The sequence below is a fragment of the Hydra viridissima genome, unplaced genomic scaffold (assembly GCF_058129835.1).
Source record: "Hydra viridissima isolate aposymbiotic clone 2 unplaced genomic scaffold, HvirCarnegie_v1 scaffold_12, whole genome shotgun sequence".
Lineage (NCBI taxonomy): Eukaryota > Metazoa > Cnidaria > Hydrozoa > Anthoathecata > Hydridae > Hydra > Hydra viridissima.
The window spans coordinates 13,998,632-14,023,184 of NW_028324311.1; the positions used below are offsets into that span (position 1 = coordinate 13,998,632).

General features: G+C 29.6%; 2 protein-coding genes and 1 pseudogene across 3 annotated transcripts in view; 1 reads left to right on the plus strand and 2 right to left on the minus strand.

Moving 5' to 3' along the window:
* Positions 1-832: 832 nt before the first annotated feature.
* The window catches only part of LOC149881406 (uncharacterized), a 72,347-nt gene continuing 48,626 nt past the window's right edge, over positions 833-24,553 (minus strand). The window contains exons 6-10 of the mRNA XM_090067983.1: positions 5,952-6,022; positions 1,796-4,495; positions 1,496-1,582; positions 1,092-1,379; positions 833-937 (exon numbers count right to left, since the gene is read on the minus strand). Coding sequence (XP_089924109.1) covers positions 897-937; positions 1,092-1,379; positions 1,496-1,582; positions 1,796-4,495; positions 5,952-6,022 — 3,187 coding nt within the window. The 3' untranslated portion in view covers positions 833-896. The remainder of the gene's footprint in view (positions 938-1,091; positions 1,380-1,495; positions 1,583-1,795; positions 4,496-5,951; positions 6,023-24,553) is intronic.
* Positions 10,760-18,819, minus strand: LOC149881407 (uncharacterized). Its single transcript, XM_090069618.1, has 4 exons — positions 18,666-18,819; positions 17,953-18,039; positions 17,573-17,860; positions 10,760-17,423 (listed from the first exon to the last, which is right to left on the minus strand). The coding sequence occupies exons 1-4, from the start codon at positions 18,715-18,717 to the stop codon at positions 17,389-17,391; spliced, it is 462 nt and encodes a 153-aa protein (XP_089925744.1). The 5' UTR covers positions 18,718-18,819; the 3' UTR covers positions 10,760-17,388.
* On the plus strand, positions 15,560-17,054 carry LOC149881408 (uncharacterized; annotated as a pseudogene). Its single transcript, XR_016445908.1, has one exon. The product of XR_016445908.1 is annotated as an uncharacterized LOC149881408 (transcript).

A 24,553-nucleotide genomic window follows, 5' to 3' on the forward strand; every position in this document is an offset into this window, starting at 1 on the left:
GCTAAGAACACATTCATTATTTCAGTGTATTAAAAAGTCTTTTTTTTTTCAATTTAGTGGAAAAACATACTGAAAAAAAATAAAAAAATAAACAAACAAACATAGAGATTTAATTTATTTTATTCTATCGTTCTTTTAAATATTTTTATTATTTCGTTTTTTAATCCTCATGCGTTGAAAAACGGACAGAAATTTGATGCAAAGTTTCTTCTTTAGAAAGAGAAAAGAAAATCTTTATTCGACTTAAAAATTTTATAAACTTTTAAATAACTCAAGAATTTTATGAAAGTTTTATTATTCTCCGACTTGAGTTTTCCGGACCCCGAAATCCCCCATCTGACTCGATCTTATTTTCGCAGTTTACTTTCAACTTTTTAAAATCAATTCTTGATATAAAAGGCTCTCGTTGGTTTAAAACGAAAGCATCGATGCTTTAATACAAAATTTAATTAATCAACAACTCAATCATTAAAAAAAGTAAAATAAAAAAAATTCATAATAAAATTAACTATAAAGTCAATTACAAAAGTAATTACAAAATTCACAAATTTACACATTTTTTTGGGTTTTAAACAAATGATGTTTTATTTTTATTTTTTAAAACTAAAATTAAAGAGAACGCAAAAAGAAAAAAACACTTTATGAAAAGTTTGCGTGCAAAAGCAACGATCTATCGATCTATTGGCTGTGTTTTCTTAAACATAGCTGACAACGTAGTGGCTGAAGCGAAACGACTAAACGGTCCTGTAAACTTCCTTCCATCTGTATTTATAAACTGAAATTAATGCTAATGAACAGCATCAATTTTTTATTTTGATGAAAAAGAGCGTTGTAAGCTTTAATAAATAAATCTTTTCTAAATTGATAGTAATTATACAAGTGAAGGGTTTTTTGTTCTAAAATTGCCAACCAATCAATTCCATCAACTTCTTCAAACCTATGAATAAATAAAAATGTGTTGCATTAGAGAGATGTTTCTATAAACTTTTTAATGAGTTGTTTCAGAAAAAAAGAAAAAAAACTTTTTTTTTTCAAAACATTTTTAAAAAGTTGCTAACGTGTTAAACTTAAATGTAACTAACTATCTTTACCTGCAAATATTTCGAAACTCTTTTCTGAGAAATTTAGTTGTTCTTGAAGCATTTTTTGATTGCTCTTTGCACGAACATAGAGGTCTCTTATTTGGAAATTACTAACCCAGGTGCAATCTGAAAAGCTATCGAACATCAAGTCGATGCAATTTGAACTATCAGAAATTTTTATCCTTTTCTTTAAATCTTTTCTGCAATTTTCAAAGGTGTTGTTTAAAATGATAATCTCCTGCACTATTTTCGACAAATACTTGATTGACTCTTTTAACTTGTCATTAAAACAAGTTCCTTGAAAAAATATTAAAAATTTTAATTTTAGGAGATTTTAGAAACAATTACCTTTTATGAAATTCAAAAAAAAATGAATGAGAAACGAATGAGAAAAATAAATAAGATTTCGTTACCATTAAAGGTTGCCTTGACATCCTCCTTTGTAAAATTTATTTTTGCAAAGGCTACAGCATTCAATTCACATCGACAGAAGTCACAAGCTATGCGTAGTTTAAAATAAAAATATTCATGACAAAATGAGAGTAATTAACTTTTATCAACCTTATTAAGTTTAAACAGTATAGATAAATTACTTAAATTTTTTTAACTTGCTTGGTTATTTTTGGTTTTCATAAAAACAGCAAAAAAAAAAAAAAGCTTTTTTTTTATTATAACAAATAAATTTTAACTCCTTCTAAAACTAATATAAATACTTTGCGGATTAGGCGTTGCAGCTTCTGTAGTTTTTGGTGCAGCGTCTGTAGTTGTATCTACTTCTTTTGATGCAGCTTCTGTAGTTGAATCTGCTTCTGTAGTTGTTGATACAGTTTCGGTAGTTGTATCTGCTTCTGTTGATGCAGCTTTGGTGGTTGTATCTGCTTCTATAGTTGTTGATGCAGCTTCTGCATTTGTATCTGCTTCTGTTGATAAAGCTTCGATAGTTGTATCTGCTTCTGTAACTGTTGTTATAGCTTCGGTAGTTGTATCTGCTTCTGTTGATATAGCTTCTGTAGTTGTATCTGCTTCTGTAAATGTTGACGCAGCTTCGGTAGTTGTATCTGCTTCTGTTGATGCAGCTTCTGTAGTCGTATCAGCTTCTGTTGATGCAGCTTCGGTAGTTGTATCAGCTTCTGTTGATGCAGCTTTTGTTGTTGTATCTGCTTCTGTAGTTGTTGACGCAGCTTCGGTAGTTGTATCTGCTTCTGTTGATATAGCTTCTGTAGTTGTATCTGCTTCTGTAGTTGTTGACGCAGCTTCGGTAGTTGTATCTGCTTCTGTTGTTATAGCTTCGGTAGGTGTATCTGCTTCTGTTGATGCAGCTCCTGTTGTTGTATCTGCTTCTGTAGTTGTTGACGCAGCTTCGGTAGTTGTATCTGCTTCTGTTGATATAGCTTCTGTAGTTGTATCTGCTTCTGTAGTTGTTGACGCAGCTTCGGTAGTTGTATCTGCTTCTGTAGTTGTTGACGCAGCTTCGGTAGTTGTATCTGCTTCTGTTGTTATAGCTTCGGTAGTTGTATCTGCTTCTGTTGATATAGCTTCTGTAGTTGTATCTGCTTCTGTAGTTGTTGACGCAGCTTCGGTAGTTGTATCTGCTTCTGTTGATGCAGCTTCTGTAGTTGTATCACCTTCTGTTGATGCAGCTTCTGTTGTTGTATCTGCTTCTGTAGTTGTTGACGCAGCTTCGGTAGTTGTATCTGCTTCTGTAGTTGTTGACGCAGCTTCGGTAGTTGTATCTGCTTCTGTTGATATAGCTTCTATAGTTGTATCTGCTTCTGTAGTTGTTGACGCAGCTTCGGTAGTTGTATCTGCTTCTGTTGATGCAGCTTCTGTAGTTGTATCAGCTTCTGTTGATGCAGCTTCTGTAGTTGTATCTGCTTCTGTAGTTGTTGACGCAGCTTCGGTAGTTGCATCTGCTTCTGTTGATGCAGCTTCTGTTGTTGTATCTGCTTCTGTAGTTGTTGACGCAGCTTCGGTAGTTGTATCTGCTTCTGTAGTTGTTGACGCAGTTTCGGTAGTTGTATCTGCTTCTGTTGATATAGCTTCTGTAGTTGTATCTGCTTCTGTAGTTGTTGACGCAGTTTCGGTAGTTGTATCTGCTTCTGTTGATGCAGCTTCTGTAGTTGTATCACCTTCTGTTGATGCAGCTTCGGTAGTTGTATCTGCTTCTGTAGTTGTTGACGCAGCTTCGGTAGTTGTATCTGCTTCTGTTGATATAGCTTCTGTAGTTGTATCTGCTTCTGTAGTTGTTGACGCAGCTTCGGTAGTTGTATCTGCTTCTGTTGATGCAGCTTCTGTAGTTGTATCACCTTCTGTTGATGCAGCTTCTGTTGTTGTATCTGCTTCTGTAGTTGTTGACGCAGCTTCGGTAGTTGTATCTGCTTCTGTAGTTGTTGACGCAGCTTCGGTAGTTGTATCTGCTTCTGTTGATATAGCTTCTATAGTTGTATCTGCTTCTGTAGTTGTTGACGCAGCTTCGGTAGTTGTATCTGCTTCTGTTGATGCAGCTTCTGTAGTTGTATCAGCTTCTGTTGATGCAGCTTCTGTAGTTGTATCTGCTTCTGTAGTTGTTGACGCAGCTTCGGTAGTTGCATCTGCTTCTGTTGATGCAGCTTCTGTTGTTGTATCTGCTTCTGTAGTTGTTGACGCAGCTTCGGTAGTTGTATCTGCTTCTGTAGTTGTTGACGCAGTTTCGGTAGTTGTATCTGCTTCTGTTGATATAGCTTCTGTAGTTGTATCTGCTTCTGTAGTTGTTGACGCAGTTTCGGTAGTTGTATCTGCTTCTGTTGATGCAGCTTCTGTAGTTGTATCACCTTCTGTTGATGCAGCTTCGGTAGTTGTATCTGCTTCTGTAGTTGTTGACGCAGCTTCGGTAGTTGTATCTGCTTCTGTTGATATAGCTTCTATAGTTGTATCTGCTTCTGTAGTTGTTGACGCAGCTTCGGTAGTTGTATCTGCTTCTGTTGATGCAGCTTCTGTAGTTGTATCAGCTTCTGTTGATGCAGCTTCTGTAGTTGTATCTGCTTCTGTAGTTGTTGACGCAGCTTCGGTAGTTGCATCTGCTTCTGTTGTTATAGCTTCGGTAGTTGTATCTGCTTCTGTTGATGCAGCTTCTGTTGTTGTATCTGCTTCTGTAGTTGTTGACGCAGCTTCGGTAGTTGTATCTGCTTCTGTAGTTGTTGACGCAGCTTCGGTAGTTGTATCTGCTTCTGTTGATATAGCTTCTGTAGTTGTATCTGCTTCTGTAGTTGTTGACGCAGCTTCGGTAGTTGTATCTGCTTCTGTTGATATAGCTTCTGTAGTTGTATCTGCTTCTGTAGTTGTTGACGCAGCTTCTGTAGTGGTTGTTTTAGTTTCTGTAGTATTCGTTGCAGCGTCTGTAGTGGTTGCTTCAGCTACTTGAGTTGTTGTTGCCCCTAGAGCAGAAGAGAAGTAACTAAAGTTTTAATAAATTTGTTCTAAGTATTAGGAAAAGTCCCTTCTTTACTCATTTCTGCTTAATTTTTTTATTTTATCGTTGTGTCAAATATCTGAGTTTTATGACTTAACCTCCAAAAGTGAATCATCTGGAATCATATGAAATAAGTTCATGGAATTTGAATATGGGTCCGGAAGAGCCGTAAGATTTTTTTAAAAAAATGAATGCAACTTGAATAAGTTACCCAAATTCATACACTTCAAGACTACACTTTTGCAAAAAAATTAGCCGTTAGGACTACTAATTGAACTAAAGTTTGATTACTAGCCGTTAGGACTACTAATTGTACTAAAGTTTGAAGTAAAATATGAACTGAATTAATAACATGTTCGTCTCTCGAACAATCATTAAACGAGACAATCAGCTTTCACTTCTTCAACAAGTAAAATGATTGTTCAACAGTTATATGATTTTTTCATTAATGATTATTGTATGATTAATGTCTTTAGGAGTTAATACCTTGGGGCTTTAATGTAATCAAGAGCGATTGCTCACCGTATGATAATTTCCGTTTACCAATATATGCAACTCAAATAAGAACCATATTTACACTAATCATTTAGATTACCATCATGCGGTTGTCAAAAAAAAGGAACTTTTTTTAAGAGGCACATTCTGCTGCATATTCCAATTCTACTAAATTCAATTTTCTTTTTACTGAAATACTTTATGTAAAGTAGTTGAGTGTTTTATTTTACTAATTTATTTATAATAATTTATTTATCATAATTTATTTATCATAACTTATTTATCATAATTTATTTATCATAATCTGTTTATCATAATTTATTTATCATAATTTATTTATCATAACTTATTTATCATAATTTATTTATCATAATTTATTTATCATAATTTATTTATCATAATTTATTTATCGTAATTTATTTATCATAACTTATTTATCATAATAGCGTAATCTTAAAATATTATCATAATTTGATTATACTAATAGCGTTGCTTGTACAATTAATTTTAAATGTAGCTATAAAAAAGAATGGAAAACATGATATTGCATGTATTATGTTATATAACTTTTAATAACATTGTATGTCTTACATGCTTTATATTGATAAAAATTCGTTTTTGCTAAAACCAGCAGCATTAAATACTGCATTAAATATTAAATCAATATTGTGCCCTCCATCAAATCAAAATAAAAGATTTCTTAAGTGTGTCCTTATGTTCAACAGAATATCACTAAACTAAACTATTTCACCAAATACTCTCTCATCAAAAAATTTTTTAATCTTTTCGATTGCGAACGAAGAATCACAGTCGTATCGTTAATAATAAACGCTTTCAAAAGCAAGTTTTCGTATAAGTTACGTCAGAACTACACATCGAAAAAAGAATTACACGCGTTTATATCCAATAAAAAAAATTATCTTTACCTAGACTCAAAGCAAATACCAGAGCAAAAGTGTAAAATATCTTCATGTCCATGTTGGTAGATAAAGTTAAACTTGTATAAAAACGTTAGATATACTTGTATAAACACCAGTCGTCATTAGGTTTAGATAGCCAGATGAAATAACGTAGAATTTTACTTATTCATTACTTTATATCTATTTAATCTATCATTGCTGATTCATCGCTGAATCGGCGATGATAGATTTATCGCTTATTAGATAAAACAGCTTTCAGTTTCAGCGGATTTTTTTATTTTAAAGTTTAATAATACATCTGAAATTCAGATGTATTATTAAACTTTAAAATAAAAAAATCCGCTGAAACTGAAAGCTGTTTTATCTAATAAGTTTTATCTAATAGTTTTATCTAATACACAAATTACAATTCAGATTCTGAATTGTAATTTGTGTTACTATTTTATGAAGCTAAAATTTTATGAATGAATAAAAACGAAAAGATATTTTTTAAGTAAAAAAACGTTTTACAAGAAATTAGCGCATTAAATATTTTTTTGTTTACAAAATTGTTTAAAAGTTTAAATAATGAGAATCCTTTTTATTTAGATGAAAAAAATTTGTTCTTAAATTTTTTAAATCAACTGCACATCACCATGATACAACCAAAATACAATATTTAAAAAGTTTAAATAAAAGTATAAACGGTCGATGTAAATGAACAAAATAATTTAAAACACAGAACCTTCCCTCCCCCTCCTCCCCTCTTTAGCCGTTGTTTTTTTTTAAATCAAAAATAAAAATTGTTGGGAAAGAAACATGGCGGAAAATTAGCGATTGTATTCATTTTAGTCGGTCTTTGATTAAAAAATATATTCTTACACTTATTAACATTCATATGCTTGTCGTGATAAGTTACGTGTTGTTATCAAGCAGCTATTGGTTGTAAAAGTTATGTAACCATACTCGTTGTACCTATTTCTGCACTAATAAACAGTGGACTTGGATTAATAACTTTATATGCAGTTGATTTAATTATTATCAAACTAATCAAGTAAAGCTTCTCTCCGAAGAACAATAATCTATCATCACAGAGAAGTACAAATTATTCCTAATTCTTTTAAAAAGAATTAGGAATAATTTGTACTATTAAAAAGGTTGTTAACAATATCCTTAAATCTCAAGACTGAAAAAATAACATGTAACTTGAAAGGCTCTAAAATCAGAAACTTTCTGATCATCGGTACATCGATAAAAAATCCTTGACGATTTTTGATCTTCTTTTGATTTCCTTTTTTGTTTTCCTTTTGAATAAACTTATTTTTAATTTACACCTTGTGCTTGCAACTTACTAAAACCCAACATATATGATAAATGCAAGCATTACTCCATAGTTCATAGTCCAAGCGTGCAAGTAAGAGAAAACTTAATAAAGACCTAAAAATTCTGGTCTCTTTAGCTTTCTATACCAAAATAAAAATGAGATTCATATATTTTGACGTAGCAGCCTATATTAGATATATAAGTGATGAACTTGTTTCTTGTAACAAAGCTGTTGCTAATTTATCATCTCTTGTGTTTTTTCAGTTCAATAATTATGATTTTAAAATGAAGTTTCTGCTGGGGATATCTTTTTGGTGTTTCTTTCTTAAAGTACATAATAAATGTGAAAATCTTTTCATCAAACTTAAGAAAACTATAACATTTTTGGAAAAAGGAAATGCAACTGTTTTCAGGGATGTTAAGCCTCAGTTTTACATGTATTTCCTCACTGGATTCAACGGTAGCAAAATTTAAAGTACAGTTTTAAGGATATTGACTTATCTCAGGCTTCTAAAGCATTAGAAGTAACATAGCAAAGTACTGCATATTTGATTGAGGATCTCCTATTTGAAGAATATATATATATTCTAACATAAAGTTTTTAGAGTGATTTATTACAGCAATTTTTTAAAGTATTATCAAATGAGTGGCAACAGGTTTCTAGTTGAATTACTTGAAGCAATTATTGTATGAATGTACCGTATGAATTTTATGAAGTAATTGATGAATTCCTAAGAAAATTGAAGTAATTGAAGTAAGTACTTGAAGTAATTATTTCTGAGAAAATTTAGCAAATGATATTATTAAAAGATAATTTTGACTTTTGGAAACTGGATTTAAAATTTTTTAATGCAGAATCAGAATTCAATTTCAGAATATTTTAATGATAATCAGAATGTTAGCTAGATAAAGATGGTAGTGAGATATTTTACTGCTGGATATTTATGCAGAAAGTTTCTTTAAAAACTGAAATGTGAATTATGTAGCGATTTATTAAAAAATGATGTTATTTATACAAACATAGAATATATTGACCTACTATCTAGAGGAGATCTCTTAACTCCCTCCAAATTAATTGCAAGTCCGTGTTATTAGTTGCTTGGCTATGCTTTATTAATATGAATAAATTGTTTCAACTACAACTTTGCCTGTATTTTCAAGAAATTTAATATCTCAACTCTTAATGTTATTCTATAAGTATATTCAAAGTATTTTATATATATATATATATATATATATATATATATATATATATATATATATATATATATATATATATATATATATATATATATATATATATATATATATATATATATATAATATTTAGAATAATAAATTAATTTATTAAGAGAAATTTTCGCTGGATTATGGTTATTAGCATCATCAGCTCGTAAAAATATTTTAAGTTACAAAAAAAAGGTTTAAAGTTAACTGACGTCAGCAGTTGAGTTAAAAGTTTAAATTTCGCTTTCGATTTCGATTGTGTATTGTATTGCAGGGTGTTGTTTATTTAAAATAAGTTGGAATTGCTCTGCTTCCTGAATTTTTGAGAATCTAGCATGACTATCATCAACATAACTTAGATAGGATTTTAAGCCAAGAGGAGGGTTTAATGTTTTTGCAATTACAAATATTTTTAAAATTACAAATTAGAACTCGAACCCAACAACATCAAAAAAGCTTAAACGAGGGCAAGCGTCATCAGTCTGCAATAGCCACGCATAGTAAATCATGTTCAAAAGATATTAATTGGGAGAAAACTAAAATTCTTAAAGTAGAGTTCGTGAGGCTCTTGAGATACAGAGGCACCAATGTTCCCCTCTAGATAACGGGATTAATCTTGATAATGGACGATTTGTTAAAATTTAATTTTGGACACCATTTTTCACGTTTTTACGTAAAGGATAAAAAAGTAAGAAGCGACTCAAATGCTGACGTCAGTTGATTTTAAACCGTTTTTTGTAACTTAAAATATTTTTACGGGCTGATGAGCTGGTAACCATAATCCAGCGAAAATTTCTCATAATAAATTAATAATTGTATTTAGAGAATTCGTATTAATTGATGTTTATATATATATATATATATATATATATATATATATATATATATATATATATATATGTATAATAATAATAATAATGATAATAATAATAATATTAATAATAATAATAATAATAGTAATAATAATAATAGTGATAATAATAATAATAATAATAATAATAATAATAATAATAATAGTAATAATAGAAATAATAATAATAATGATGATGATAATGATGATGATGATGATGATGATGATAATAATTATACTAATAAAGAAAGACTTTACTTATCATCAGTTTTCTTGAAGACAAGGTTCTTTTCTGTCTTTAACAACTCAGAAAGCTTTCAGCTTTAGAAAACTTGAAAGGCTTACTCCCTGTACGATTTTAATCAAATTTTTTTCGATGCCTTGTTTTCAAGTTAGCAATTTTTTTAAACAATACCATTGCATCTCTATTTATGCCTGTTGATTGCAACAAAAGGCCTTGCATAGTTAAAAATGCTTGCTTTGTCTTTATTTCAACGTCAGGAACTTGACTTTTTTGAAGAAGTATCGGCAATTCACGTAAAATGATAATAAACAATTCTTATTCACTTTCCGTAACATCAGACAAATCAGTTGCAAATATTTTTAAATTTTGACGAAAAAAAAAAAGAAAGTCTATTATTAGAAACACGGAGCTTTAACTCAAAATTAAAAGAAATTACTTGTGAACAAAAGCAAAACTTTATTCACGTATTTTTGAGCATTTGCTTTCACTATGAGCATTTTCTAATAGGCTTTTACTTTCAGCCAAACCAAATACTTCTAAGTAATTGCCTATTTTATTCACTCAAATTAATGTTATTGCTTTGCATGCTGATTAAGATTTTTATTGAAAATATTATTTGCAGCGAAACCAATCAGTTTAGCGATAACTAGCAAGATATTAATTGGAAGTAATATCTTTCATTGCACACACTTTATAAAGGACAACGCTGGGTTTTTTTTAAGTTTAAAAAGATTGTCCAGAGCCTGCAAAAACTTTCATGACTACTTTTCATCATTTAGACACCTGAGCAATGTGGAAATTCTATTTTTTATCCAATCTTTTTCAGAAATATTAATCTGGGTATCAAAATTTTTAATGCTTCCTACAACAACATAACTCTACAGTTGTTTCTAGCAGTTGTCAAAATGAGTTCATTTTTAAAATTTGGATAATTGGTTCCCGAGTTGTGACGGATTTATGTACTGCCTAATAATGCCTTTTTTAGGTCGAAACTTGCGGAGTTTTTCTAAAGAATTTATGGCACCGAAATTAAAAATTTTATTTACTTTTCAATTGACATCGACGAGAAGACTTATAGTTGAGCAGAATTAATTAAGTAAATTCATTCTATTTTTTTTAAACAAAGGAATCAATATATTCAATTATACAAATTGTTTTTGTCATATCGTTGGAGCAGGGGTTGTTTTTCCCTTTTGGGGCATATGGGTCAAAAGCTATAAAATCACGGTAAAAGTAATAAAAATTAACTTTAGTTAAGGAAAAAGAGCTTTTTTAATTTGAAGAGTCAACTAATTCATACCAATTTTTGAAAACCTAGAAACTATATTGGAATCCCAGGGCTCGTTTCCCCCATTTGGGGTAAATGGGCCAAGAGCAGCAAAATCTCTGAAAAAAGCATAAATAATAGCTTTAATTAAAAAACAATAGCTTTTTCAAACTTTAGAGTGAACAAATTTATTAGTTTATGAAAATCCTTAAGATATCTAAGAATCCAAAGGCTTGTTTTCCTCATTTGGGGCATTTGGTTCAAAAGTAATAATTTCTCTGTAAAAAGTATAAAAACTAACTTTTGTTTAAAAATAGTAGCATTTTCCTACCAGAAGAATGAACAAACTCATAAAAATTTATGAAAATTCTAAAAATATGTAAGAATCCTAGGACTTATTTCCCAATTAGGAGTGATTGAGTCAAACAAAATATTTCTGTGAAAGCCATAAAAGCAACTAGTTAAAAAACTACTTTTTTCAAACTATTTGAGTGAACATACTGATATATACTTATGAAAATCAGGAAAAAAGAGCCTTAAATTCATTTATCCCAATTAGGGCAATTGGATCAAAAGCAAGAAAATCTCTGTGGAAACCATAAAAAACAGCTTTAGTTGAAAAACAAGAGCTTTTTCAATCTTAAAAGCATTTCAAAGTGTATGTTTTTGAAAGTAAAATGTCGATAATCAATGATTATCATTAAAAAAATACAATAGATTTATATTTGTTTACATTTAGATAATAGGATCTGAAATAACAATCAACTGCCTTCAGTATATTATTAGGATTCAGTCATTGACACAAAAAATAGATTCAGAATGATAAAACAGTGCAGCCCATTATAAAACAAAATGTTAAATCTATTGTCTATAAAAGGAGCAAAAATATACTTGTCTTCACTTTTTCCAATGAGAAAAGAATTGAAATATCATAACACACCAGGTTCATTACTTTCTTGTTTGTGGAATGCTTTACATGCAGTGCATATCAGTCTTACAGCCCCAGATTCAAAAGTTTTTAATGCAAAAGTGTTTTTGTGAGCATCATTTAGAGCAGTTTTTTCAAACAAACTCAGCACTTCATCTGTCTCAATTGCAAAGTTTGTTAAAAGATTTAACTTACAAAAAAAGTTTGACATATTATTAAGTCCGTTTTTCCGCTCAATTGTTAAACTATCCCAATCTCATATAACTTTTGGTAACAATAGCTCCCTCATTTCTTTGTTTCAACTTACTGTTAAATAGTAGATTGATAGAATCTAAATCTGACATAGTTTACTTAAAAAAAAAAATTAACTTTGCAAAGTTCTTTCCCTGTCTTTGTGTCTAGAATATCACAAATATCATCAAATAAATCTGTAAAAGAACTCAAAGTTGATACAGCATCCCTGGAGGCCATTTCTGATAATCCTAATGATAGAACTCTACTGCTTTTGTTAATCAAGTGAAATTTTTAATAATACCTTAATATTTGTTTGTTCCATCTCCATGTAAACAGATTCCTGTATCTTTCTCAATGTTATCTAGTATTTCCTTTGATAATTGAAGGTGTGCAAGAATTAAAGGTTCTGACATAAATCTAGATCTTGTACCTACTAAGGGGAGTTTTGTAATTCCTTATTTTGCAATTTTCTTTAAAACAATTTTAATAACATCATTGACATTGTTCATACTGACTTTTAATGATAACTTCTTGAATACCATTTGAATAATGTCCTCTTTCAAATGTTACTTTTTTCCTCATCTTCCAACAATTCCAAAAGAATATTTAAGTAAATGTTTTCTTTATACTTCAAATTTTGCACTAAGTTCTTTAACTTCTGACTTTATAAAAGTGAGATTTTTAATTGAAGAAGAGGAAGTTGTTTACTTTGTTTTATTTAAATTATTTTTCACGCAGCCTAATTTCAATTTGAGATTTCTTTTTTCTTGACATGACATTTCAACTTTTGTATTACTATTTTCTAACATTTGATTAAGATTATTGTGTAATATTGAGACGACTACATTCTATGCACGTTATGTATTTCATCTTCACGTTCATTCGCTTTTACAATTTAAATATCATTTCTTAATTCATTGTGTACAATGAATTATGCACAACGAACCATATATAGTCATTGAACTACATATTCATTGTGCGCAATGAATTACACAATGACGCAACTACATATTGAATTCCATATTTAAAGCTTGAGATTTTTTTCAACTTTATATCTTGATAAACAACTTTCTTGTTTAAATTTTGAATTTTGTTTGTTTTATTCTTTAGTTTCAATGCAGTAAACTTTTTTTCTGGTTGTCAACAGGTTTTTGTTCTTTGTAGTATATAGTGCTTTACTCTGGGTAGCTTGTCTTTTAAATTCAAATTTCTCTCCGTTGCTGTTTTTTACAGCTAGTTGAAGTTTTTTATTTTCATATTCAAGACCATTTAACTGGTAACAGTAGTCTTCAGAAGCTTTGTTAAAATTGTTAATATCTTCAAATTTGTGTTCTAGAGTTTTATTTTTGACTTTGAGATAAGGTAGGTCTTTTATTAGATTTTTCTTTTTCAGATGATGTTGACTGTAAAGATGATTAAACATTTGTTAAGATAATGGTGATATAAAATTTGAAAGCAAAAATTCTTCTTTCTTCTTTTAGTTAGCAACCTAACTTTTTGAATCACTCGTTTTATTTTCGAAAACAAAGTAAGGTCATTTTCAGCAAACTTGGAAATGTGGAAAAAATTGGTATCTAAAAACTGTGTACACATTGGCTAAGCTTTTGTCTTCTAAATTTTGATACCAGAAATACAAATCTCTTTCTGCAACTCAAACAGCTAGATATAGAAAACTGATTATATATCAAAGTTACATTAATAAGCGCTTTCTATGTAAGCATTAAGTAACAAAGCTAAGTAGGTTGAACGGAGTACCATAATGGCGCCTAGGAAAAAAAAATTGATGGAAAGTGTATTTTTTAAATTGCTAAGTCCAGATCAATGATCTATATTAACTAGATGTCTAACTTCGAAAAAAAGTGAAGCAAATTTTTTTTGCCACCAGCATACGATTGGATAATAACTTGTTTTGCTACCAGCATCTGATATGTTAACAGATATTACGGAAAAACGAAAAGCAAAAATAAAACAAAACAAAAAAATATCTGTCAGTTAAATCAGAAAATGTGTTTAAAAATTTGTGAAATGCTTTAGTATTGGATAATTTTATAAATGTAGGTTAAAAGTAACGTCAGTTACTTTTAACCTACATTTAATAAATATGTTTAATAGTAATATGTCCAATGTTTAAAGTTAACATCGCCAGAAATTTTTCTTTGCTGCGGCTACCGGCTTTACAACCTTCAAAAACTTGCTTCACATTTGCTTACGGAATTTATGTGAACGCGGCGATGTTTCGTATATAGATTGTCCTAATATCCGTGGATCTGGTAATTACCAAATAGTGAAACAACTCCATGTAACCTATTTAAAATGTTTTATACAATTCGAATTCACCTAACTTTGTATACAAAAACTTGTGCGTTATACAGTCAGAACGTTGTTCTTTTGTTTTCAAAAAAAAAAAAAAATGTTGTTTTGACGAAGCCATGCAAATAAATTCACTTTTAAGATTATCGACGTTTGGGGGCATTTGAAAATACACACAAATGAACAAAGAAATTTTGATTTTTTTTTTGACAATTAGGAAAAATAAGACCTGCTTTATTAAGAAAAGTAGAAAGAGAATGGTTTGTTATTTTTGTTATGCAGAATTTACTATTTAAAAAATCAGTCTTTTTTTAGAACTTTTAATCGAATACGTCAAGAGATTCCAGGTCTGCAAAACTATTTAACTTTAAAGAAATAATTGCGTGTCTGTATTTTGTTCGAATAAATAACGAAATAATTTTTTTCTGTATTTTGTTTCGTTTTATAAAACTTGATGTTTTTACTGTTTCTTTCTTTAATCTGAAGTAAATTTCTGATATCGCCAGAAAATGATCAGACTCAAATCGTAAACAAAGTTTACAAAAATGAAATTATTTTCTGTAATTTCAAAATAAGTGAAGAGAAAATAAGGTTATGGTGCTTCGAGCTGTAATAGTATAACTGAAATTAATTAACTAATAGTAATTAATAGTTCTTCTTGTTTAGATGAAAAAGTTATTATGGGATAGTGTAGTAAATATTGGAGTATCTGTTGAAGAATTTTATTCAGGGTCTTATAAATGCAATAAAGGCTACAGTGCACTCCGGAAAATTATAACTGAAAGTGGTCAGTTTGATTGTTTTTGCAATGTTTTAGAGTCAGGAAATGGTCAGCCAATGTTTGAATGCGTTTTAAAAAATGGTGAAGATGAAATTGGTATGTCTTTGTCTGTGAATCCAAGGATCGCAAGTTATGGGTTAAAAAACTTCCAAATGCAAACTTGGTGTTAACAGATTATAAGCGAACTTGTGCTCAGCACTAGCCTAAAGATGCAGAATTAAAAAAAAGTCAAAGGTAGTAGTTTTGTTCCAGTGCATCCTCCATCAGTCTTTAAAGGTATACCAGTGTCTTGTATTCCAATAGCGTCTAGAAAATGAGATGTCACTGGGTTAATGTGCTCTGAAAGAAATAGTTTACCTGATGAGTTCAAAAACTTTAAAAAAATGGAAGCTATTCAATTTAATTCAATTGTAAAAAATTTGAAGTCAATGATAAATAACTGTGAAGAAAAATTTTATTTTGTTGAAAAAGAAAAAAATATATCTTTAATATCATATGAACATTGTGGACCAGTACTTAAGTTTTCAATATATATAACTTTAGAAGATTCTGGAGATATTTGTTTTCTTTTTTAAACAAAGGAATTATTAAATATTATTCTCAACTGGAGAATGGTGTTAGTTATGTTATTAATAATGAAACAGATTCTAAGCAAGCAAGGTATATTAGGCATCAAGTCACCAAAACTAATTGAACAACAAAATTATGGATTAGTTCTCAAAGTTTTTTGTGATGAAACAATTGCAGCATTATGTGTAAAAATTCCTGAAGCTAAAGATACTACACTTTTTATTGAAACAGTTGTCAAGTGATGGCTTATTGTCAACAGTAAAGCAAAAGGTCTATATATTAGATTAAATGATATTCGAAGAAAGCCTATTACTTCAGTCAGTGATTAGCAAATAGATTTCTTAGAGAACTATGTATCTTATTTTGCTGAAAATTTGAAATGCGTAAATTAAGAGAGAAAAAGTGAACAATGGATACTGTTAGTGCTTTGCAAAAAACTTCTAAAAGATTAGCAAGCTGTGCCAAATATTTGTTGAATTGTGGTGTATCTTATGTATTGCTAGGACAAATGCAATCAGATGCACTAGAAAAACAGTTTAGGAAATATCAGTAAGGGTCAGGTGGCACATATCTGATAACTGTACAAAATGTTATTCAAAAATTTAGAATCGACAAAACTTGTAATTTGATAGATGAGCAAGCAGATTTTACAATATTTCCTCCTGCTCACCACCACTGTGATAACTGTGAACTTGATGTGTAGTTTGATATGTCAATATGTGAAAATTGTGAGGTTCAGTTGCCAAATGAATGCAAAAAAGGGCTTTTATATATTGCAGGTTTAATTGCTTACAAACTTCCGGAATTACATTCAATTTTAGAAGAAACAGACAACTTTGATGTTTCAAGAAAATGGAACTTTGATTAGTTCTTTGAACAGGGGAAGACTAAGAGAACCTTCTGACAATTTAGTCTACTTTGTTATTTATTGTTTTTTTATATTTGAATTGACACTTGTGGATAAAGTTTCACCATTGCTGTGCAAGAGAGGATTAATTGACATTTTTTATTAACTGCAATAGTAAATTTCAATTGCTTGTTCGAAGTGTAAAAAAAGTTTGCTGCATTTTAGCAAACATTTCTTTAAACAATTACTGTAAAAAACACTCTGAAGATTTTGGGAAGGAATGTTTAATAAAACAAGCAAAACTTTCAACTTCAAAATAAAATACTTTGAGTTAAAAAAAGTCAAAATAATTTTAATAAAATAAAGTTAAAATATTTGTTTGTTTTTATCAAAAAATTTATTATTTGAATTACAAGTGTTAAACAGCTAAAATAAACATATAGTTATAAAAATGAGATTTAGTCAATTTTAGCTAAACTCTTTAAATTTTTATTGTAATTAACTTATTTATAAACGTGAAAAAAATTGCTACAATATCTGCTTCCGAAATTTAATCAAAATGTTTTGTTCTAATGACGCTCTTTATTTGTTTCTGAAGTTTGTTTACAAAAGCAAGGATAAAAAATAATTTTTTTGATTTGAAATTAAATAGCTTTAAAATATTTAACGAAAAAGTTGCCAAAAAAACCGCGTTTATTTTTAAGATTAACTTGTGACAAAGAAAAAGTCACGTGACTGAAATCCCTACAATCATTAAATAAGTAAAGAAAACGATTGCTTAGATGCGATAGGTCTTAATCTTTTTATAAAATCGTACAATTTAAAAAATAAACCAATTTAAACTATTCACAGAAAACTTGCGTAACGTTTGAATTTCGCAAAGTTACAAACCGATGAATTCTAACAATTTCTTCAAACCTATAAATAAAGCAAAACTTGAGAATAAATCATCAGTTAACTCCAAAACAATATCGTAAAGAACATTCGTTTATACATACAAACTCAAATCGTTTTGCTAAACTTTTCCATAAATATTTCGAGCAAACTCTATGCAATTTCAACTTTACCTGCAAAGGTCTCGAAGCTTCTTTCTGAAAAAGCTAATTGTTCTTCTAGCAATTTCTTTGAATTCGTTCCACGATCGTATAAATCACTTAATTGCAAGTTGATGATCGAGGTACATTCTGAAAAGCTATCGAGAATCGCATCAAAGCAGTCTGAATATGCTGGTAGTTTAACTTGTGTCTTTAAATCCTTTCTGCAACTGTCAAAAGTGTTGTTTAAGTTAACGATTTTGTCGATAGTGGACGAAACAAACTTAATTGATTCTTTTAACTTGTCGCTGAAGCAAGTTCCTTAACGAAAGATTTATCTAATATTAAAGTTTTCTGTAAGATATTTACCAAAGAGTAAAATGTAATATGAAAATACTGTTTTCTCTTTTTACCGTTAAACTTTGCTTCAATATCATTTTTTGTCAGTTCGGTTGCAGGGATGGTTGAAGCATTGAAGGCGCAACGACAAACGGTGCAACCTAAACAATTTTAGTTAATGTAACCAAGGAGACAATTAGGAAACATAGCATTTAACATACACAAATTAAAATTTAATTGGATAATGATCATTTTCATTAAATGATCATGTCTTAATTTAAGAGACCTTCTTTTTCAAAGCTTCAGCATAATGTGAGTTTTTACAACAGATAAATTACATCAGTAAAGTATATGCGAATTATGATTTTAGACAGGTGGCAAACATTTACACTGTAACGCTAAATACTTTAATTCTTCATCAACGGACACCAACCCATGTTCGAAAATAAAAAAAAGCTAAATAATATCTTTTTCGTAATACTTCGATTGGAGTATTAGCGACATGTACAAACCCTGTTTTTTCGTAATAATTTCGATTGGAGTATTAGCGACATGTACAAACCCTGTTTTCCGATCCAAAAAAAGTTAAATCCGAACTCATAAACAATAAGATAAAAAATGAACTAATCGCGCCGAAATGAGCATTTACAATATTATTAACAATTTTTTATTAGTACATTATTAGTAAAGATGCAGCTGTTGTATGTAAGTATTTGCGCCACATAAAAACTAATTTTTAAAATAAGAGCATTATAAATTGCTAAGAATGAAGAAAAATCAACTTTACCTTGACTCAAAGCAAAAGTCTGAACAAAGAATAGAAAAATCAGTTTGCTCATGATTGCAAATGTTTCTAAAACAAATGCAGCAGTATCTTATATAAATACTGTTCGCCCCTCTGTCTTCCTGCTTAATTATATAAATTAATCTTTAGCTTTTTTCTAATAATCTTCTATCAACGCTGAATCAGCGCTTAATCAGCGTTGACAGAAATCGAAACTCAAAAGTATTTTTGCTTTCATTGTGTTTATAGTGCTGACAAAATATTTTTGGTATTTTAAAAAAAATAATTAGGATTTCACAGAAATAAAAATCTTGTATGTTGTAAAATATAATGTAACTTGCAGCACGTAACAAAGGTTGCAAAAAAACTTAAACGGCTCATGTAATCTTAATTCTTTTCAACCTTATTACGTAAACCTTACTTTTTTCATCAATTTTATTGTTATCTTCATTTATTGATCCAACAAATTAAAAAAAGAAATTTGCGCATGAAAAACATAAATATTTCGTAAAAATCTTAGTGCGATTCACTCGGCAATTAAAAAAAAAATCCCTTTGGTTTTGCCATAAGTTAAATGACAACACTTTTTGCGATGTAAAAATCTGTAAACACGTTTGTCGAACGCTTTTTGGCAATACACTTTTACTTGCAGCCTCATTCGGAATTACAACTTAGTTTTATATACTAGATAAATATAGCTTGCTATATCAGTAGTCTCAGCCTATACGATGTTGTAAAAAAGGATTCTGATTTATTTTTTGAAAATAAAAGGCAATATGTTTGATTTTCAAATAGCAGCTGTGTTAAAGATAGAATTTGAAATTAAGTTCTTAAAATTGTTAGGTGTCAGTCAGATCAATCATTAATTATAACCTTTCCACATCTTTATGCAAACTTAAAAAGAATTAATAAGGAGAGAAAAAATGGACAAACAGAATTGAATCTTGATTAGCAACCAAATTTAAAAAATTCGTTCTCCACAATTAATAGTCTTACAGTCTAACCTCTATTCATCAGTGTGTTATTCAGATACGATCTTCATTATCTTCTTTTTTTAGAACATGAAAAGTATATTGTGCGTTTTTTTAATCGTAATCAATGGTTAATTGATTCTTTTTCTTATTTTTGCATTATGTTAAAAATCAAAAGATGAACATCAGAAACCGCACCGTTTGAGAGCTGAATCAGCGTTGACAGAAAATAAAGCTTGATTTCTCAGCCTGATTAATCAAATCGGATCAAGGGGTGACATTTGATAAATAAGTGGGATAATGCACATGTGTAAGGAGGTTGTTTAAGATAGCAACGCACTTATTTCAACAAACAGCTATTATGGGGATAATAATATTATGATTGCTTGTTCAGGAGTTTTCTACAGATAGTAAGAGAATTTTGCAATTATTGCAAAATAATATCTCATTGGTTCACACTGAGAACAATCTAACAATAAAAACATGGTATGCAAAATTATTTGATATCAATCCTGTTAAAAATATTTGGCCATGGAAAATCAGAAAAGTTCGCCAGAACATGTTACAAAGCTAAAAGAGGCCCACTTTAGAAACTAATATTTATATTGCGATTATATTTAATTACTACATTTGAATACATTTTTAGTTACTACGTTTAAATACATTTTTAATTATTACATTTACCTTTTTTTTTTGCCTTTTTTTTTTTTCTTTTAGGGAGGGGGTTTGGTTTTATAAAATAAATAAATGTGTGTGTGTGAGTTTGTGTGGAGAGTGTGTTTTTTTAAATATTAGTATAATCAAATAAATTCAAAGAAGAACTTTGAAATTTCAATTCATACAAATGAAAATTAATAAGAACTATCATTTTTTCATGAAAATACGTACACTTTCAGGTAAATTGTATGAAACAAAAGTAAGTTTTGTATATTGGGTTATTGTTTAACACTTTCGCTGCCAACTACGAGTATACTCGTAGTAAGTTGGCGTCATTTATTTGCCAACTACGAGAATACTCGTAGTAAGCTGGCGTCATGAGCTTGCCAACTACGAGTAAACTCGTAGTTATACTAACTTATTTCAAATAACATATGTGCATGACTGGCTTTGTCTGTTCTTTTTTTTTTTTTTTTTTTTCTTAGCTTTACATTTGATTTCAGAAAATATTACATTCAAGTTTTTATTTTAAAAATCCAGGGAACCTAACAAAAAATGCGGATAAAGACAGAAGTAGCTTAAAACAGATAAAAATAAAACATTGATATTGATTTAGTTTTATTTCATGAAAATTCAAGTGTAAACCTATTCTGTTGAATGATACATTCTGAAACATTCGCCAATACATAACGGAGGTCTATTTTCACAAACAGCACATTCATATCGTGTTTCTTTACGTTTTATTTTAGAGCAGACTGGACATGGTTTGGTTGGGAATTTTTTCTTTTCATTCAGTGGTATTGAAGACAAGTAGTGGTATCGAAGACAAGTACTATTACTGGTGATTCTAGGCACAATTTCATTCAAATGTTCACTCAATAAATCTCTAAACTTAAGCAAGGAAATTGTGTTATCTTCTCCATATTTGCTGTTTAGACAGTAAGCATTAAACAAAACCAAAGAGATGAAGTGCTACTTTTTTATAACATCTAATTGTCTTTCTTAGGCAATCATAGTATGATACCATTTGTTCCGCCCTATCTACTCCGGACATACATTGATTGTAATCTTTAATAATGTTGGGTTTCATTTTCTTCTCTCCTCTCCTGTTTGTCACTTCAATCATTTGCAACAAATGCAAGTTGCTAATCATTAGCACGTCTCTTTTGTCGTTCTATTTAGCAACCACTACACCCACTCTGCTTCTGCTTATAACGTCTCCCTGTTTCAGTTTTGCTTTTGTACACTCTTTTGGATTTGACTTTCGGTCAGTTCTTAAAGTACCACAAATGTATGTTTATTGATTTATCTTCAAACCAGGATCGGCAGTAAATTGAATTTGTTTTACAATATTCGGCTCATCTTTCCATTGGTTTGAATTTCTAGATGGACCAACCGTTGTTTTAGCTCTTTTCGGCGGCATTAATAAAATTTTCTGCAGTGGTTGCTAGATGAACGTCTGTTAACTGATTGTCATCACTTTCTTAAGTGTTATTATCTTCAGAATCTGATTCTGATGCAGTCAAACTCGAAGAGGTAGTAGTATAAGCAAAAAATGAATCCGATTCTTGAATATCATCATCTTCACTGTCCTCACAATCTTCCATTATCATATGTGCTGATCCAATTGTGGAATATCTGTGTTGAGCTAATAGGAGATAGATAAATTTATAAATTATCTATTTATAAAAAAAGAAATTACTCATCTATAAAACACATTAATTAGTATACTGTGTAAAAAATTCGAAGTGCACACTAAAATGTCTTTTAATGTATTAAAAAACATCTTGTTGTGTATTTCAAGTTATTTTTCACATTTTTAATAACATACAGTATAATGTATTTATCAAATATATTTTAGCTTCTAGTTTAAAAAACACAACAATTTAGTATAAAGAAAACGAAATATAAATTACCTTTTTTACTCATGAAAACTGCCAATGTGCATGTGCATGTGTAAAAAAATTGAAACACTATTTATAATAATAATGCATCAAATAAGCCACATTACTAAACCTTTTCAAGATGTAATTGAGAACTTGAAAATTGTAATTAAAAAAAGTAAGATTTAATTGAGAAATACAACATGTAATTTAGAAGTTGCATATGTAATTAAGAAACACAACATGTAAATAAGAAATCGCAATATGTAATTGAGAAACCCAACATGTAAATAAGAAATCGCAATATGTATTTTGAAATATATATCATAAACTTTTCTCAATTACAACTTTCATCTTCTAAATTACATCTTTCGTTTCTTAATTACATCTTCCATGTTCTAAATTACATATTGCGACTTCTAAATTACATGTTGTATTTCTCAATTACATCTTACGTTTCTTAATTACAATTTTCAAGTTCCCAATTACAACTTGAAAAGGTGTAGTCACCGCAATGAGTTATACTCTTTACGGTGTTACGAGAATTTCGGCACTGGAGAAAAAAATTCCTTCTCCATTGCCAAACTACGAGTATACTTGTAGTGCTTTTTTTTGTGTCAGTTATATTCAGAATAAAAAGTATTACAAAATTTTTTCAGATTAAAAATATTTTTTTTATTGGAATGTTGATATCTAGCTTTGGCAATGAGAATGAAACCACGTAAAACAGCCTCGGCAAAAATTAATCATTGCAGACATTATGCAGAACAATGATTTTCTTGACCTATTATTGCTTCATTAATTTTCTCTTTTTTAGCGGCAGTCCGAAAGACATATACAAAGGATTCGGAGAAGACAATCCGTAAATTTATTCAGGGTGTGTTAAAAAACGCACCAGCATCACGAAAATATTAATAAAATTTTATAATCATGTTATCTTTTTTTGTGGATGCTGTAAAGTATTTTTCTATAGTAAATCATGTCTCTTTTTTCAGTTATTGAATTTGGATAGTTTATATATTCACACCTTTCTATTTTCTGTCACCACCTTCCAGTCTCTTTCTAATACAATATAAATATATATATTTATGTTGGCTGGAGACTGAAAGGTAATATATAGATTATATATATTATATATGTAATGTATATATTGTATACACACACGACTTTTTAAGCCGTCATTAATACGTGTTAAATAAGATAATATTAAGACGTTTTAGTTAAGACGACTTACTGTGTTTCATTTGAGACCAGTTTAAGACAACTTTAAGACGACTTAAGTAAGGCAACTTTAAGTCGTTTTAAATAAGCCGACTTACTGTGTTTCATTTGAGACCAGTTTGAGCCGTCTTTAATACGTGTTAAATAAGACAACTTTAAGACGTTTTAGTTAAGACGACTTACTGTGTTTCATTTGAGACCAGTTTAAGACAACTTTAAGACGACTTAAGTAAGGCAACTTTAAGACGTTTTAAATAAGACGACTTACTGTGTTTCATTTGAGACCAGTTTAAGACATCTTTAAGACCAATTTCAAGACGTCTTCAATTTGTCTTTAAGACGACTTGTTGTTGGGTGGGAAGACTGGGATATTTTTAGACCATCTGCTCCCCTTGCCCTCCTTCCCCAGTTTCGAATTACTTTGGAAACTTTAAAATTGATTTTAAAGGCGTCTTTTTCACATGGCTCCCCTTCGCAATTTTCCGAGATTTCTTGGGAAACCATTGGTTTGATATTACCACCCCATTAACATTCAAATAAATAAACTAATTGATTGTGTAATCATATATAAGAATAATTATTTTCAGACGAGCATTACAACGTTATGATACTAAAAAAATGATATAAAGCAAAGTTAAGTATAAAGCCATTTTGGAAAGTTCTCTTCGGAGTGGTCACAGTTTCCTAATTAAAATTGAGGAAAAACAAGAGCATTGAGCTAAAAGAGCTGTTTAATAAGAAAACTTCTCCAATATCAAATCTTATTTTTATTAAAATTTTATTATTTAAAATTTAAAACTAATTTTAGGGGCGTCTGTTGTCAATATTTCAATTTTTCTTAATTTTCTTAATGTTAGTACACCGTTAGCGTAATCAATTTCAAATCTTATTTCGTATTTTATATACTTTGCACAAAAACCAAGTAATGGCAAAAAAAATGCACTTTTTTTTATTGAAACCGAAGTTTTTCTCTTAACAATTCTTAATGGGATAATTTTATCGGTAATGAACTTATATAGTTATTACATATCTAATAGGTAAATTAACTAATGGGATCCATCCATTTTGTTCCTAATATTAAAAAAGGTCTTAGTGAAGAATTTTGCATTCAGATGAGCAAATAACGATATATATTTAAATATTGTTAATTTAGATAGAC

Coding starts and splice junctions, on each gene's coding strand:
- LOC149881407 (XM_090069618.1), bottom strand. CDS start 18,717: ATGAGCAAACTGATTTTTCTATTCTTTGTTCAGACTTTTGCTTTGAGT. Junction 18,040..18,665: donor GACTTTTGCTTTGAGTCAAG/GTAAAGTTGATT, acceptor AAAATTGTTTAG/GTTGCACCGTTTGTCGTTGC. Junction 17,424..17,572: donor AAGCTTCGAGACCTTTGCAG/GTAAAGTTGAAA, acceptor CTTTATTTATAG/GTTTGAAGAAATTGTTAGAA.